The sequence below is a fragment of the Alosa sapidissima genome, chromosome 11 (genome assembly GCF_018492685.1).
Source record: "Alosa sapidissima isolate fAloSap1 chromosome 11, fAloSap1.pri, whole genome shotgun sequence".
NCBI lineage: Eukaryota > Metazoa > Chordata > Actinopteri > Clupeiformes > Clupeidae > Alosa > Alosa sapidissima.
In genome coordinates this window covers 34839264-34856372 of record NC_055967.1, presented here as the reverse complement: position 1 = coordinate 34856372, position 17109 = coordinate 34839264, and the positions used below count along the sequence as shown (strand labels likewise).

At 46.1% G+C, this 17109-nt stretch overlaps 2 protein-coding genes across 2 annotated transcripts in view; one reads left to right on the top strand and one right to left on the bottom strand.

Annotated features, from left to right (window-relative positions):
- Nucleotides 1–1195: 1195 nt before the first annotated feature.
- LOC121724413 (nuclear factor 7, brain-like) lies at nt 1196–5504 on the top strand. Its single transcript, XM_042110972.1, has 6 exons — nt 1196–1721; nt 2645–2740; nt 2874–3104; nt 3192–3214; nt 3285–3403; nt 4008–5504. The coding sequence occupies exons 1-6, from the start codon at nt 1317–1319 to the stop codon at nt 4547–4549; spliced, it is 1416 nt and encodes a 471-aa protein (XP_041966906.1). The 5' UTR covers nt 1196–1316; the 3' UTR covers nt 4550–5504.
- Nucleotides 5505–6388: 884 nt separating this feature from the next.
- Nucleotides 6389–17109, bottom strand: part of srgap1a (SLIT-ROBO Rho GTPase activating protein 1a) — a 111271-nt gene continuing 100550 nt past the window's right edge. Inside the window, 4 exon segments of the mRNA XM_042110926.1 lie at nt 6389–10954; nt 11885–12269; nt 14522–14656; nt 16387–16567. Of these exon segments, the coding sequence (XP_041966860.1) occupies nt 10520–10954; nt 11885–12269; nt 14522–14656; nt 16387–16567 (1136 nt within the window). The 3' untranslated portion in view covers nt 6389–10519.

Sequence of the window (17109 nt, the reverse complement as noted above, 5' to 3'; positions counted from 1 at the left end):
TAATCAAGGTCTTGTTTTTTAAATCCATTTTCGGTGCATCTGCTATAACTCTCCAACTTAATCTGTCCAATTTAAAACATGTAAAATAAGTATAAGTATATACTTTTTTGATCCCGTGAGAGAAATCTGGTCTCGTGAATTAGTGAAACACACTCAGCACACAGTGAAATAAAGCACACACTAATCCCGGTGCAGTGAGCTGCCTGCTACAACAGAGGCGCTCGGGGAGCAGTGAGGGGTTAGGCGCCTTGCTCAAGGGCACTTCAGCCATTCCCACTGGTCGGGGCTCGAACCGGCAACCCTCCGGTTACAGGTCCGGAGTGCTAACCAGTGGGCCACGGCTGCCCAAATGATAAATATATATGAATAAATTCTTAAAGATCAGGCAACACGGGCAGCAGAAGCAGCAAGAAAGGTACCATCGTTAATTCCGATCGGGAAAGGAAATCACGACCAGGCACTTGTAACCAGCAGGAACTCCCATGTTGCGAGGCCCCATCTCATTCCGGTTCGTCATTCACAATTACATTCTCTCTAGACAAAACCATTACAATCAGTCATCTGACAATACCTGGGCGCATCATGGATAAAAACCCCAAACCATCATGCTATTTCCGAGCAGAGACAATAGACAACTCAAGGATTAAGCACAACCCCACAGTCTTTCCTGCTATTGGAGGCTGCATCATGATATTATGTCAGCACTATTCTTTGCAGAACCATAAGCATGTCACACAGTCCCTTGTCTGCCTCAGGGAATGTCCTCGCTATCCTAACAATGGATGTGGCATGATTTTTATTAGACAGCCGTTCATGGAAATAGCAATTTGGATGTACAGAAATGCATGTTGCAATAGTGAGACACAAATAGGCTACTGAAGAACACCAGTTATTCCCAAACTTAACATATTGTAGGCTATGTAAACCACACACAATTATACAAAATGTAGTGTTCAACACATGCAATATAGGGTTTCCCCACAAATGCATTGGTGAATATAGTACTGGACCACCAGAGCAATTAAACCCTACCAGATCTGACATAGTCTAATAGTGACAGTGCTATTATTCTGTTATCCTCTGGCGCCACCTATCGTTGGGTTCACGGAGCAAACTTCACAAGTAGATAGATAGATCTTAGTATCTTGATGATTGTCACAAGTGAAAGGTCAAGACACTTGAGAACCATCTGTTGTGCCCTCAAGAAACAGTCGCGCCTTCCTCCAGTTAGGCCAGTCTTTTCTTAGACCTGCAAGTGCTAAGTGGCACCCCTGGTAGTTTTTATTCGGGTTTCCGTAAATAAAATTACGTCTAAAATGGAAATGAAGTCGCAAATTATGATGCGCTTTCTGCGTTGTCACATTTGCTCCGAAACTTTAGTGGACCCAGTGTCTTTAAACTGCAATCATAGCTTTTGCAAGAGCTGCCTTATTCAGTACTTGAACCAAGCCGAGTGCCGAAACTGCGCGGTGTGCAAGAGGGAACTTCCCAAGGAAACTCCAGGAATCAACATCTCTCTCAAAGAACTTGCAGATGCTTTTGCAGGAAGACCACAACTTGATAAAACCAAAAAACAAGATGTCGTGTGCGGTAAACATCCAAAGAAACCAACGTGGTTCTGCGTGGACGAGGGCGTTACATGGTGTGAGGAGTGTCAACATCCACTTCAGCACGCTGGTCATCAGCTGAAACGTGTGAAAGAGGCGGTGGAGAAAGTAAAGGTGAGAGAATGCCAGTTAGGGCTCTCAAGGGACATCTCTAATATCATATGTGACTAAAAGTATTGAGCAGAATCCTGGTGTTAATGTATGACCAGTGGCTTGGCATTAGTGCCTTTGCTTTTGGTAAAAAGCTGCGGTAATATAGTGATTATCCAGACGTCCCTCTTATTCTCCCCGGGTCAAAACAGGACACGGGCTCTGAAACTAATTTTGCACTTCTCCTCTGAGATTTCATGGAGGACAGCGATCAGATTCCCAGATTCTATAGCAGCCGTGGCCATAGTAAACTATTCATAAGCAGGCTATCCGAAACAAACATCTATGGGAAATATACTGTAGCCTACTTATACCGATATAGTTGTAGTTAGAACTTTGCAGCAGTCCTAACTAACTAGAGGTAACACGCAGCATGTCGTAACTCGATTTTTCCACGGTTAATTAATTTAAGGTGAGACCGCACCATTACTTTGATATTGTTCATAGTTATTTACTTGATTGGCTGAGTTTTGGAGTATGAGGATGTGTATGTGTTTGATGTGTTTGTGTATGTGAAGGGGGAAAATAAAACTGGATGGACGCTTTCCATGGCTGGACATGAGCCCATGGGCTCATACATCATGAAAAGGAAGCCCAACAATGTTGTCATGACAGGCTGTAATTAAATGGCCTAGTCATGTGACTGCTACTGAGGGACTGTTCAGTGGCAGTTGTGTGCTTTGACTTGAGGCTTAGAATGAGCTTCAAATAGTGAAACAGTCAAATTATTTCTAAAACACCCAATAGGTAAAAATGTATTTTGTCAATAAACCATACCATAGTCATAACCAATATAGAATATACATTCATACTTTATCTGTACAAAATATAATGTGTGATGAAGATTTGAAAATAACTACTTTGAATGTTGTTTGTTCATCATACAGACTAAATTGCACTCCAGCCTCGAGCTTATGGAGGCACAGCTTGACGACTGTATCTACGCAGATGACGTTTACAAGGACATGGTGAAACATATGGCGGTAGGGACACATCAAGCTTACAGCTAGCATGATGACACGTGTCTGTCTTGTGTCTACTCATGTGAGCACTCACATTTAAGGTGACAACTTATATTATATACTGGTAATATAATATTATATATAATATTCACAGAGCCAGAGGGCTGCCACTGAGAGAAGGATACAAGAGGAGTTTGAGCAGCTTCATCAGTGGCTGAGAGAGGAAGAGGAGGCCAGACTCACAGCAGTCAGGGAGGAAGAGGAGCAGAAGAGGAAGCTGATTGATCGAGAGCTGGACATCATTCAGGGCCAGATGTTGGCTCTAGAGAATTCTATTCATCAAGTCGAAAATGACTTAAAACAGGACAATCTGTCATTTCTGAAAGTAAGGACACATAAGAGCAGTAAGAGAACAGCTCGCCTTCACCTTGGTATATGAAAATGTAACCAATATTTTCTTTTCGTATTTTAGGATTATAAACGCACAATAAGCAGGTAAATCCTTATTTATTTAAAATGATTTAATTCAATTCTTGTTTCTTGACTGACTCTCGTGTGATTACAGAGCCCAATGCCTTCTGCAGGACCCTCAGCTGCTCTCAGGTGCGCTGATAGACGAAGCCAAACACCTGGGCAACCTCAAGTACAGAGTCAGCAAGAAGTTGCAGGAGAAAGTGCAGTACAGTATGTATTGTGGTGATGGCTAAATGCATCATAGAGTTTGAATTCCACATTTGAGTTCCATAGACCTTTCACACAACTTCCATATTTTTGACCGTAAATACGCAATCGTTGTGAAAATCTTCTTCCTCACCAGCGGACTATATTGCTTTAGTAAGGCAGTCTATACATACATTATGTCTAAATGGACACACTAATGATCTGTCATTCTAGTTAACAGTTCAGTAACAGTAAATGCCTATTCAAATTTGTGTGCACCATTTATTGATTTTTTTGGTTTTGGTGACAAGAGTTTTCCCTCCCCGGGTCTTTGTAACGTCGGCAAATGTAATATTTGGCAAATCCGTTGAAATTCTAGCAAAATGTTCTCTTGCCCATGGAACTCTGCTTTCACAACCATTACATATTTCCGGCTATTGTGTGAAAGCTCCATTCAGTGCTTTGATTTGGAGGTTGGTGGTTTCAAATTCTCTTTCTCTCTCTCTGACACACACACACACACAGCTTGGACTGATAATTGAGATACCCTGGCTGTAATTTCCACTGCATCAAACAGAAGGAACTGCCCTCTGCCCTCCTCTAACATTTCCCTCCGTGTTATTTAAAGCTCCTCTGCTTTTGGACCCCAACACAGCCGCAGGCTGGGTGGCCTTGTCCGAAGACCTGACCAGTGTCAGATACATGACACCCAAGAAGGATCTGCCTGACAACCCGGAGCGCTTCATGGAACATGCCATTGTCCTGGGTTCCGAGGGCTTCACCTCAGGCAAGCACAGCTGGGAGGTGCATGTTGGGGACAGGGTCAAGTGGGTCATCGGCGTTGCCCGGGAGACAGTCGACAGGAAGGAGGACTGCTACCTCAAGCCCCAGTATGGGCTCTGGGCCATCTGGAAGCATGGGGAGGAGTACCATGTGACGGGAAAGACGCTTTCGGTGCAGAGCGCCCCCAAGAGGATTAGCGTGGAGCTAGACTACGAGAGGGGCCACGTGTCGTTTTACGACTCCAGCGACATGTCCCTCCTATTCCGATACAAAGACAGGTTCAAGGAGAAAATGTTTCCTTATTTTAATACACAGGTGGACATGAGTGAGTCACCCTTACAGCTGTGTCCAATCAAGGAGTGCCATGCAGAAATCAGCAACATTTAATACAGTTTAGCACTTGATCACAATGTGCTATGTGGCTCGATGGTGTTTTATGCCCCCAATGTCGTCTTCCAGGCAGCGCTGCCACCGCTGACTTACCTTACCCTAACCTTAACCTATGCCTAACCCTAGTGCCTTCCAGGCAGCGTTGCCTTGAAGACCACGTTGGGGGCATAAAACACCAAGAAACATGTGCTATACACTTTACTTGATTACATTGATTTAAGTTGTCTGTGTTATTGCTTTTGTTTGATGAACATTTTATACCGTGATGTTGCTATTCATAGGTTATATACATGTAGAGCTGAAGTTACTTGAATTCTAGAGTATGTAGTAGGCCTGAGTGCAGCTTCCTATATCTCAACAGGATACTCTGAGAAATATGTTCTCAGCTGTTAAGAATTCCTACTGCACTGTCTAGGAAGGAGTTTTATATGTTGAGAATCCTTAATGGTTATTTTGAGAAGCTTAATGGGATCCCTATGAGAAGGCGCTGTAGGATCTTTACAGGGTCTAAATGTTGCTTTGACACGTTGAGATGCTGAGCAATTTGTATGTCACCTGCTCACCATCAGTGCTCGTTGAACTCTTAACAGAAATAGAATTAGTAAACAAAATATCTCTTCATGTGATACTCGAATTAACCTGAGGGGTTTGCCTGATCCCATACCGAAAGGGTCTTCCAAGAAGGGATGTTTTGAATGTTTGTTGTAATGATTAATCATGACCACTAGGTGTCCCTCTAGCCTAGCAGAAGTGATGACAATTCTGTAACGTTTGAAGTGACTTTCTGCAGATATTACTTGTGACGCTGTTTATTCCTTCTCTCTGCTTCCACGTCTACTCTCCCCACATTCCACTGTGTTACAGAAATCAAACACCAGTCATGGTGGTAAGTGACACTTTGGATGTTTTGAACAATAAATAATGTGGCACATGCATGTGCTCTTGATCGGTTTCCATTCCCAAGGATTCATTCATTTCTTTATTATTTTATTTGCCATAGTCCAATTACTGTAGGTGTAGCTCTGGCCAGCTGTGGACCCAAGTAGATGCAAGAAATATTTGGATTTTTCGTCAGCTCCAGAAAAAATTCAGAGACATTTTTCTGATGTCATCCTACAGTTGCTGAGTGACATTCGAATAAGTTGACGGTTATATTCAAAATTAAGAGGAGACCACTGCCAATTTGAATATGAATATCTCTTCATTTTTTCCAGAGCTGTATTTATTAGCCTCTTTTAAAGTGAGGCTAATCTATAGCTGCATGCAGTTCTCATAAGAGTGTGTGGGGTAAAGAAAGTTGGAACATTCACTTATTCTATCTTGGAGATCCTCTTCTTCCTAAGTGGCAGGGAGTTGCACAAGACCCAACCTGGCAGCTCTCCTGCACTTCGCATGAGTAAAGAGCTGGGAGCCGTCAGGCAAAGCCTCCATGCTTCTGCATTTTTCATGTCCAAATCGTGTTCAGGTTTGACTGGATATAACATGCTATTTTGAAGAGTATGTATTCTTTGTAACAGCAGAGGAGACAGGAGGAGAGGAGACCTCAGGCCAAGGACAGTGGGAGGCCTGGACTAATATCTGGGATCTCGCGGCGGCATTTTGAGACTGCGGTCTAAAAGCAAAGTTATAGCCTCCTAGAATGGCCAAAGATATTCAATGTCTGTTTGGATTGCCATTGTTTTGATGATCTGTTAGTTAAGATCCAAAGTACTTGGGGAATATGAGAGTATTAAGGTAATACAGTTGTAGTTAAATACAGTGGTCATATGTCAATGACACGCAAAGCTGTATATACTTGGTACAGTGTTACATCAATGAAAACACAGAATCACCAAGCACTGACCAAACTTCTGCCTTTATTAGAAAGAAACACTTTGAGAGAACCATTCTCAAAGAGCTCCATTATAACTTGTTAAGATGTTACATGCCAAATATACAGTCCTATACATAAAAGTGCGTGTCACACTCGATAAGCAGTACTTGATTAATTATTTGATCGTTCATATAACTTTATTGAAACTACATCATTACCAATGATAATAATAGCAATAATATTTACTAATATTAATTCCTATTCCCGCTGTCTTGCCCATACTCTAGGGGCTGGAGATGAGACGACAGGACAGAGCACGAGTGACGAGTTTCAAAGGCACTTTCACGTGTACATGCTACTGATGTACGAGGGACACGGTGACATGGATGGTAAACAAACAAACAAACAAACAAACAAACAAGACAGGCTGTGCTGGGTGGGTGGCTGTGTGAGCTGAAGAGCGCCACCCGTGAGCCTCCTAGTGCAATGGCTAGATCAGGGGTCTCCGTCCTCAACCACAGCCCCCCCACAAACCTGCCACCCAGACAGCAGCGGATGCCCGGCTGCACGCGCCCCTGATCCGGCCCAAATCTGGGCTGGTTCCGTTCCAGGGCTGGCAGCTATCGGGGAAGTCTTCCAAGCATGTGGCTTAGTATATATATATATATATAATTCTGGCGAAAGTTCACCCTGACAAACCTCCTAAAATGAACCCAATGGCTTTGTTTTGCTAAGAGGATAAAGTCACAGGACTCTTCTATGGGAAGGTTTACCACTTAGTCCAAGTTAACGTACCCAGGTTTATCACCAAACCACATACTTGGAGTACGCCCCCTGGTGTCTAGACTGAGCTAAAGCTAAACAACCTACATTAAGTATACCAATCATTTATCATCATACATTTAAAAAATAAATGGGTTAGTCGTCCCCAAGGCAAATCATATACACTGTACAAAATGAACAGGGGGCACTGACAGGGTATGGATCTGAAGAAGTTACAGAGAGGATGGGTATATAATACAATAACACAAAAACAAAACATGAGGTCACCACCTAATGATCTGTTTTTTTAAACATAATGAAATAGTTGTGCCGACAGTACTAAGTTTACACAGAGTGGCATGAACAGTGGTGACATCTGGAGTACACACACACACACACACACACCCACACACACAGAGATAGACATACGACAGTCTATTATTAAACCCTACACTCACACACACACACATTCTGAGAGTAATCTGAAAGTATATAATTAAACCATCTCTTGCCCTGCTCTAAGAAAATTGTGCACGTGCCTGTACACACACACAAACTGTATTCCTCCGCAGACAACGTGCACTCAGTAGCTCACGTGTGCTGCTCCCGCTCACACAGCTCTCGTGAAAAGGGCCGCCATGAATTATTCACAAGCGTTTTTTATCAGCATTATATCACCTGGGAGTTCTGAGGTGGTATGGCCCATCTCTCTTCCAGAGTCCTGGAGAGAGAGAGAGAGAGAGAGGGGAAGGGAGAGAAAGAGGGAGGGAGAAAGAGAGTGAGGTAGGGAGAGAAAGAGAGTGAGGTAGGGAGAGGGAGAAAGAGAGGATGGGAGAGAAAGAGAGAGTGGGAGAGAGAGAGAGAGAAAGAGCGAGTGTCTCCCTGGTAGACATAGCCTTAGCATGCATCATTCATCATCCGTCAGCAGCAGGAGAAGCCTGACTGGGATCCGATCTGCATCTCAAACACACCTGTACAAACACACACACACACACACTAATTATGCACAGAAAGTTCACTCCATGCTGAAATGCTTTTTAGCTAAACACACACACACACACATTTATTTTTGTCCCACTGCACAATAAGCCAACAGCAGACAGCGAGGTCACAGTCCAGGGAGCATTTTTGAAAGTGTTTTAAATTCTCCTCCAGATCCTGCCATCCGACTGTGCAGGTACTACTACTAGACTATCGGCATTTTGTCTGAGACACGTTTGACCCCAGTTCTGGTGGCGGCTACACAGGCAGCTGGCAGCGAGGGCGCAGTACCCCTCACCACACACCCATCAGAAACCTCACAGCATAAGTGCACACACACACACACACACACACGTGTACATGGAGGGAGGAGGGGGTGGGAGAGTCAGAGTAACAGTCACTGAGTCCATGGCTACTGGCAGCATACTCTCACACGAGTGTGGCCGCTGAGTCACTTCAACAAGTCTTTGTGAAAAGATGCTCTGGTAGAATGTAGAGTTGTTGGAAAGGTGTAGCTATAGAGAACGGAACCCATCTCGTTGCATTGCAGATAGCATCTCCTCAGGCAAGGGAAAGCCAGGCATGAGTGCATGATGACCAAGTGGCAGGGATTGGGGGATGTAGGTGTCCTCCCTGTAAACAGTTGGGGGAGGATGCTCAAAGGACCAGCCAGCAGGTTTTTTTGTTTTCTTTTCCAAAAGTTGCCATTGCAGAGAATATACTAAAAAAACTCATCAAGACGAGAGTTTGCTCATTTTGTTTTGCTTTCAATGTAGGTGTTATAATGACCACCTTACCTAGCCTAACAGGTCAGTTCACAACTTCACATTATGAAAAAGCATCCTTTTGCGTGACTTTGCAGGATGGTTCATCGTCATTAGTGATCGCGGTCGTGTCATCATCTGACTGACACCTGGCTATGGTCCAGTATAGTCCCAGATGGGGCTAACTCCAGGTCAGCAGCTAGCTGGGCTTGCACAGGGTTTATCTGCGGGACTGAAGAGCTCTTTGCCACAGCTTTGCCCTCTCTCTCTCTCTCTCTCTCTCTCTTTCTCTCTCTCTCTCTCTCTCTCTCTCTCTCTCTCTCTACATGTTTGGTGTCTCTATTTCCCTGTGCCGTGTGGCATACACATACACACACACACACACACACACACACACACAGCTTCCATCCATATCACAGAAAAACAAAAAGATGCTCTTCAGAACCCGTGGGAATGGCTACTCTAAAAATAAGTTATACATGACAGCAGCGGTGAGGAACAGGTCCAAGTACTCTACTTACACACACCATGCCTTTCTTTCCATGTCTACAGTTCTGAGTGGACAGTGGGCTTGGCTAGTAAGGGACTTCAGTATTGCTATTGGTTGTAAAAACCATTAAAGGTGTTTAATCGGAATGACTAAAGAGAGACAAGGAAAAAAAGGCATTTGCGAATATTTGAGGGAGACTGCCATTCTATTTCTGACTGACTGTAAGGCCATTTCACAACGCTGCTAAAATGCTGAATGCTGAAACAGAAATCTGGAATGCTGAAACTACATTTCCCATGATGCCTAACTGAAGTTGTAAACTTAAACAGCATCCAGAGCTGTGAGGTGCCTACTGTGCCATTCACATTTTTGTTTTGTTTTGTTTTCTCTAGTGGCTGTAAACTACAACTCCAACAATGTCAATGTCACTTTGTACTCATCGCTACTGGAAGCTTTTGTGATTTGCTGCGTTACTTGTACTCTAAAAACACCTAGTGATTCTGACAAAAAAGACTAATAAACTATCTGACCATGCAAATAGTTCTAAAAGACTGCTAAATGTCTTCTCTGCGGCTGACCTGTAACTAAGAGTCTTTAAAATGCCCATCCTTTTCCACTAAGTATAATAAACGTGAATAATTTGGAAATGGTTAACTCACTACACATTAAAAGAGAGAGAAAAAACTATACGTCTTTATTAGAAACTATGTCGCTATTTTTCAAAATGTTGGGCTGTCTTAGTGACATATTATCAATGATCAACAGTAAGATCAGTGAGACCAGCATCTCATAAATGTAAATATTACACCGCTACTGTATTTACTTTAAAAAAAAGAAAGAAACATCAGCACCCCTCACTCCCCACTTGAGTGGTCCTGTTAAAGTCATCCCATGAGGTCAGACCATTGGCTCTGCTCTCTCGGACAGGGATTAGGACTAGTCCCAGATTAAACTACATTCCCAAAGTGGAGAATCCCTGCCGTTGTGACATCCGACTTGGTCCAGGAACAGCAGGCTTATACATAGCACTCCTCTGGGGGTGAGGGGTGGTGTGCTGTGGGGTGGAGGTGGACAAGCTGTGTCTCTGGGAAGACCCATCAGAACAGCCACCTTCTCCGTCCCTGTCCCTCAGACCCACCCCCAGTCCAGCATCCCCCTCACATGGTGCAGGACTTGTCCACGGCCTCCTGCGGAGGTGGGGGTGCGGAGGGCTGTGGGTGGGCGTGGGCGTGGGCGTGCGGGTGTGGGTGCGGTGGGGTGGCAGTCTTGGGCAGCACCATGGGCTTGGGTCTGAGGGCGGGCGGCTTGAGCTGCACCCCCATGCGGGGCGCCACGGTGGGCTTGAAGGTCGTCATGGCGTCGCTGTTGGAGCTGGTGCTGCGGCGCATGATGCCCGGCCCGTCGCCGTGGCGATGGTGGACCAGCATGCCGTGCAGCGGGCTGACGGGCTCGCCGGCGCCACCCTGAGGCTGCGGCTGGTGCTTGACCTGCTCCAGAGTGTCCAGCACCACGTCGGGCGCGTGCTTCACCGAGCTCTGGCGCTCCAGCTCACGCAGCTCATTCAGAGCAGTGTTCATCGTCTGCTCTATGTCCTGCAGCAGGGGAGAGAGAGGGAGAGAGAGAGAGAGAGGGGGGGGGGGGGGAGAGAGGGAGAGAGAGAGGGGGAGAGAGAGAGAGAGGGGGGTGGAGAGAAAGAGAGAGAGAGGGGGGGAGAGTGAGAGAGAGAGAGAGAGAGGGGGGGGGGGAGAGAGGGGGGTGAGAGAGAGGGGGGAGAGAGAGAGATAGAGAGAGGGAGAGACAGAGAGAGAGACAGAGAGAGGGGGGGGGGGGTAAGAGAGGGAGAGTACATGCTGTTACACAGGACAACACCAAAGTGGAATTGGTTGGCCCTAGTGAACACACACACAAAAGTCCTCGAGAGCCTTTCTAGTAGATTACACAAACCCGGCATAGTCTGACACAGTTGGCCCAACACCTGACCATCAGAATGACAGACAGCACAGTGGGCTGCAGTTCTGCTTTGGTATTAGGCTTTAGTACATCTCCTGCATAAAGCAGTATTTGGAAAAGCGCCCCTCCATTCCAAAGTACATAATCCAGCACTATGAGGCTTCATCCCTGTCTGGGAATCATGCCCTTGGAGGGTTATTCCCTGTCAAACAGCATGTATTCTGACAAATTAATACTGCTTTAACTTGATGATGGGAGAGAGATGGTGAGTGAGTGAGTGAGTGAGTGAGTGTGTGTGTGTGTGTGGTGTCATATTATAGAGGTGTACTTAATCTGTGCTAACATGTTTATATGTTTGTGTCAAACAGCAATACAAGCAACGAGCACTTTTTTTGCACTGCTATGACACAAAATGTGTTGCTGTCTTGTGAGTGGATACTTTTTTGGAATATACTCTATGTCTGAGTGGTGTCTGTTGTGTTTGGGTTTTGTAAGTTTGTGTGTGTGTGCGTGCGTGCATGCAGGGTGTGTGTGTATGTGTGCGTGCCATGTTTGTGTGTGTGTATGCTCACCTGTGCAATGCTCTCTGGGTCCAGGCTCTTGGGGTGGTGTGAGTGTGTGTGCGGGTCCGTGCTGAAGCCGGTATACTGGCCCGAGGAGGTGGACCGGCGGATGGGCGGGCTCTCCATCTTACGCAGCGACTCGTGGCGGCTGATGTTGGTGAGCGAGCCGTGACCCGTCCGCCGCCGCCTCTCCGGACTGTCCTGTGGGCCGTGACCTATGTGACCTCCGTGACCCCGACTTCTCAGAAGGTCGCGTGGCCCGTAGTGACCCAACACTGGGGATCCGCCGTCCGATGGGGGCCCGTGTCCCTGGGAGGGGTGCACAGCACAGTGGCCGTCGCCAGGGCGACCTGGGGGGTGGCGAGAGGGGGGGTCACTCCGCTTCCTGTGCCGACTGCAGAGGGGACAAGAGGAGAAGAGGATTATGGGAAATGTTTAGTTTAGCTGTATGATGTGAGGATGTAGTTTAGGAATTGCACAACATAATCACTGATGTAGTAGTGTATTGTGTATTTACTGCATGTTTTAATCATTGAAAGCCATACAAAAGAAATGTTAGTACTGTAAGTGTCTGTATTGGTGACCATAGACAAGTTAAGTTAAACTTTATTTAGTCTGTAGGATATTCCTGTAGGAAATGTGTCCTCCATTTTACCCATCGGGGGTAGTGTACACACATACATACGCACACTTGGATCAGTGACCTCATTAGTAAACACAAAAGATATGAAATGAGTGTCAGAAATCAGTTTCAAAGAAATGATCATCAAAGCTCTAGTATGATCTGCGATCGGGCAAAAATAACTCCTTTTCAAGTATGACACGGGTCCCTCTCTAAATCAGTCTAGCGCTCTTGCAGACCGTCTTTCTGCCAATCTAACCAATAGCCTGCAGGGAAGCAGTTGACCGGAACCTCAACTTAAACCTGATGTGTTTCCTGATGTTTTATTGATGTGTTATTAATGTCCTATTAATATTTAACCAACAATCACCGTGGCCTAGTGTCTGACCGCCTGTGGCCTTGTTCAGGACAAATCAGACAGCCACAACACACAGAACCCTGCTATCAGCCAGCACACTAGTGCCACAACACACAGAACCCTGCTATCAGCCAGCACACACAGAACCCTGCTATCAGCCAGCACACTGGTGCCACAACACACAGAACCCTCCTATCAGCCAGCACACTGGTTCCACAACACACAGAACCCTGCTATCAGCCAGCACACTGGTTCCACAACACACAGAACACACAGAACTCTGCTATCAGCCAGCACACTGGTGCCACAACACACAGAACCCTGCTATCAGCCAGCACACTGGTGCCACAACACACAGAACCCTGCTATCAGCCAGCACACTGGTGCCACAACACACAGAACACACAGAACTCTGCTATCAGCCAGCACACTGGTGCCACTCAATGAATCACAGCACGCATCAAGAGGGATTCATATCCACTGATTCGCTACCCTGGAAATCCAGAGTCCAATGGAATTGTCTCTGTGAGACACTCTGGCAAAGAGCAATGATGCACGTTACTTTTTCCCAACATTCCGGGGGAACCAGCTAAACTGATGAAGACAGCGCTGCAACGTTGGAGGACAGTACACATTGGTCGTAGCGTTATCTGATTGCGTCGAAGTCCGAAATCATTCAGAGTAAACATGGTCTAGTGTTATCCAATTGCATGCAGTGAGATTTTTATAAATGCATGCTTGTTGCTGCCCCTCGAGTTGGACCATTACATTGTAATCTTTCTAGATTAGCAGGGTCTGGATTTTCCAGGCTACTGATTCACAGACATGAGAGAAAATCCTTTTTTTTGCATTTGTATTCTAAAACACCGTGGTTTGTGTAGAGGAAAGGACAAAACGATACAAAACTTTTCAGTTTTCACAAAACAACGCTTTAGTTGTTTCTGTGTGGATGGCACCTTATTGTTTCATAATGCTATGTAGCCCTAATCACTCTCTGGGACTGTTTGAGCTGTCCACAAACCTAGTGGAAAATAATGGCTGACACATGTGTTCACCTGTGATCTCAGATTAAAAAAGGGTTCCCATTCTTGTGGGTGTGATGGATGTTTTAGAACAGAGAGTCTCAGAAACAAACACAGTTGACCCAATGTGTAACAGACTCTTACACACATTTAGACTCTTGGGCTCTTGGATTCTTAAACAGACACACAAATGTGAAATATTTGTGGGACGCATGGCAATGCCCATTGTTTGAAGAGAGCCATTCTCTTTGCTTCCTCATAGTTAAGCCTATAAAGTCTAAATGAGGACAAAGGCTATTAATCATTAAAGCAGTTATGGACCAAGAGAGAGGAGGAGGAGGAGGAGGGGGAGAGGGGAGCAGAGGACAGAAAAGAAACAGAGATAAACGGGGAGTGGTCATCTTTCTGAGTCAAACAAAAAACAGCAGAATGCAATAAACTCACCAGCTCGTATCATATGAGGATTGTAGATGTTTACATGCGTGCACAATTATGTGTGACTGAGTGTGTGTGTGTGTGTGTGTGTGTGTGTGTGTGTTTACCTAATGTAGGTCTCATGTATCCTGGTGTCAGTAGGGGAGCTTGTGTGTGTGTGTGTGTGTGTGTGTGTGTGTGTGTGTGTGTGTGTGTGTGTGTGTGTTTACCTGATGTAGGCCTCCTGTATCCGGGCATCAGTAGGGGAGTTCATGTCTTTGCCGGAGTTCTTGTCGTCTGCGGCTGGCCCACTGCTAGCCTCACTGTCCGCCTTCTGGCTCAGGGTGTCGGAGAACGTGTCATCCCTGACAACGACACAACGCACATCCTGGTCAATCACTCACACACACACACACACACACACACACACACCACAGCATCACCTCCTACCTCCATTAACTAAGAAAACACACTCTTCTGCCAAGTGCTGCACCATGAATTATTAACACACACACACAATCTTACACAGTCTCTCTTACACACACACACACACACACTCTCCTCTCCTCCAAAACTGCTCAGACAGACAAACTCACACACACACACACACACACACAGATGGATAGGGAGAGGCTATCAGAAAGCTTTTAGGCGGGCAATTCTCAAGCTGCTGTACAGAATGATCTGATTTGTCCTATTTAACGAGCGACCGCATCCACTCAATTAAGCAACCGCGGCCGTCGCCCAGAGGAGAGGTTTGAGGTTGCCAGGGTGAATCGCCAGGGGTGACGGAGATGTCCTGTAAACAGCAGACCACCCCCCCCCCCCCCCCCCCCCCCCAATCTCTCACAAAAACGCATCCGCCGGGGGACCAAGACTTATCTGACACAGCGGAACGGCGTCCCACACACTGCCAAGAACAGCCCACCCTGGGACAAAACTGGGCTTTAAGCAGGACACCATCTCCCTCTCCCTCTAATCCCTTCTTTCTCTCTCTTTCTCTCCCTCTCCCACTCTCACTATCTTTCTCTCTCTCCCTTCCTCTCTTTTGCACCTCTCTCTCTCGCTCTCTCTCTCCCTCCCTTTCTCTTGCACCTCTCTCTCTCTCTCTCGCTCTCTCTCTCCCTCCCTTTCTCTCTGTCTCTCTCTGTCTCTCTCTCTCTCTCGCTCTCTCTCCCCTTTCTCTCTGTCTGTCTCTCTCTCTCTCTCTCTCTCTCTCTCTCCTCCCTTTCTCTCTGTCTCTCTCTCTCTCTCTCCTCTCTCTCTCTCTCTCTCTCTCCCTCCCTTTCTCTTGCACCTCTCTCTCTCTCTCTCTCTCTCTCTCTCTTTCTCTCTCTCTCTCTCACTCTCTCTCTCCCTCCCTTTCTCTTGCACCTCTCTCTCTCTCTCTCTCTCTCTCTCTCGCTCTCTCTCTCCCTCCCTTTCTCTTGCACCTCTCTCTCTCTCTCTCTTTCTCTCTCTCTCGTTCTCTACCCCCTGCTGGCCCCTCTTTGCTTCTTTTCCTCAAAGGAGAAAAACGAGAACAGAGAGAAAAACGTGTGGAAAAAGAGACGAAAAAGAGACGAAAAAGAGACGAAAAAGAGAGGAAAAAGAGACGAAAAGGAGACGTTCTCTTTCATTCCTTCTGCTGCTCTCCATCTATTTTCATCCATCTTTCTGCCCGGTCCTGTCCTAGCCATCTGCCTGTCAGTCTCTTTCTTCCTCTCTCTCTCTCTCTCGCTCTCTGGCATGGAGTGTTCATTCTAGGCAGAATGCCCTCTTTGAACCATCAGGGAGAGCAGTGGAGGAAGAAGAGAGGAGAGGAGATACATGTCATTGACCCATCTATTCACTGGCCATATCCAAAGACGCATATCTAATCAGATATTTTCCATTCAGTGCTGCACATGCTGACGCAGACATTAGACAGACATTTAGATAAAAAAAAAAACATTCAACACTCTCTCTCTCTCCTTTACACACACACACACACACCACTCACATACGCGCACACACACACACACAACTCACATACGCATGCACACACACAGAAACGGACGTTTACACACATTCTATTCTCGTCTCTGCAATGTGTCAATGTCCTCCTCGCACTTACATGTCCTGCACCACTATGTACTGATGTGGCACCAGCCCGTCCATGCCATTGTGGCGGCCCTCCCACCAGTCGTCGGACGCCCGCTGGTACAGCAGCAAAGACGCCCCCTTCTTGAAGGACAGCTCCCGCGCAGAGCGGCCCACGTAGTCAAACTTGGCAATGGCCTCGATGGGCTCTCCCTCTGTGGAGAGAAATGGGACACAGCCATGAGGTCAGAGGGCCAGAGGGTCAGGGTCACGTGTCCACAGGGTGACATGGTGAAGAACAAAGATGGAGGACAAGAACTCTGTAGGTTTTAGGGGAACAGAGGAGGAAGGAAGGCTGAGTGAGAACAACTCGGCAGCAGTTGCCATGAGAACCTGACTGTTGATAAAGCTTCTTAGAGGACAACAAAATACCTCAGTTCAATTAATGAAAGTGTAACGTTAATAACATAAAAATGTAAAAGTACTTTAAAGGAAGAGACAAACAGAGGGCATCTGAACAATCATGATGGACACAAGAGAGGTTCTTAGGATGAAACCTTATCTCTAACATAAAAACTAACAGAATAGGAGGGAATCATATATATCATCATCATCATCATCATCATCTACCACCACCACTATGAGCACCACTGCCACTATTACTACCACTACAACCACTACATCAATGACCTGAGTTTACAGGACTGAGGTCAAAGTTCGCCATCCCCCCAGATCATTGTTTTATGATCGTTTCCCC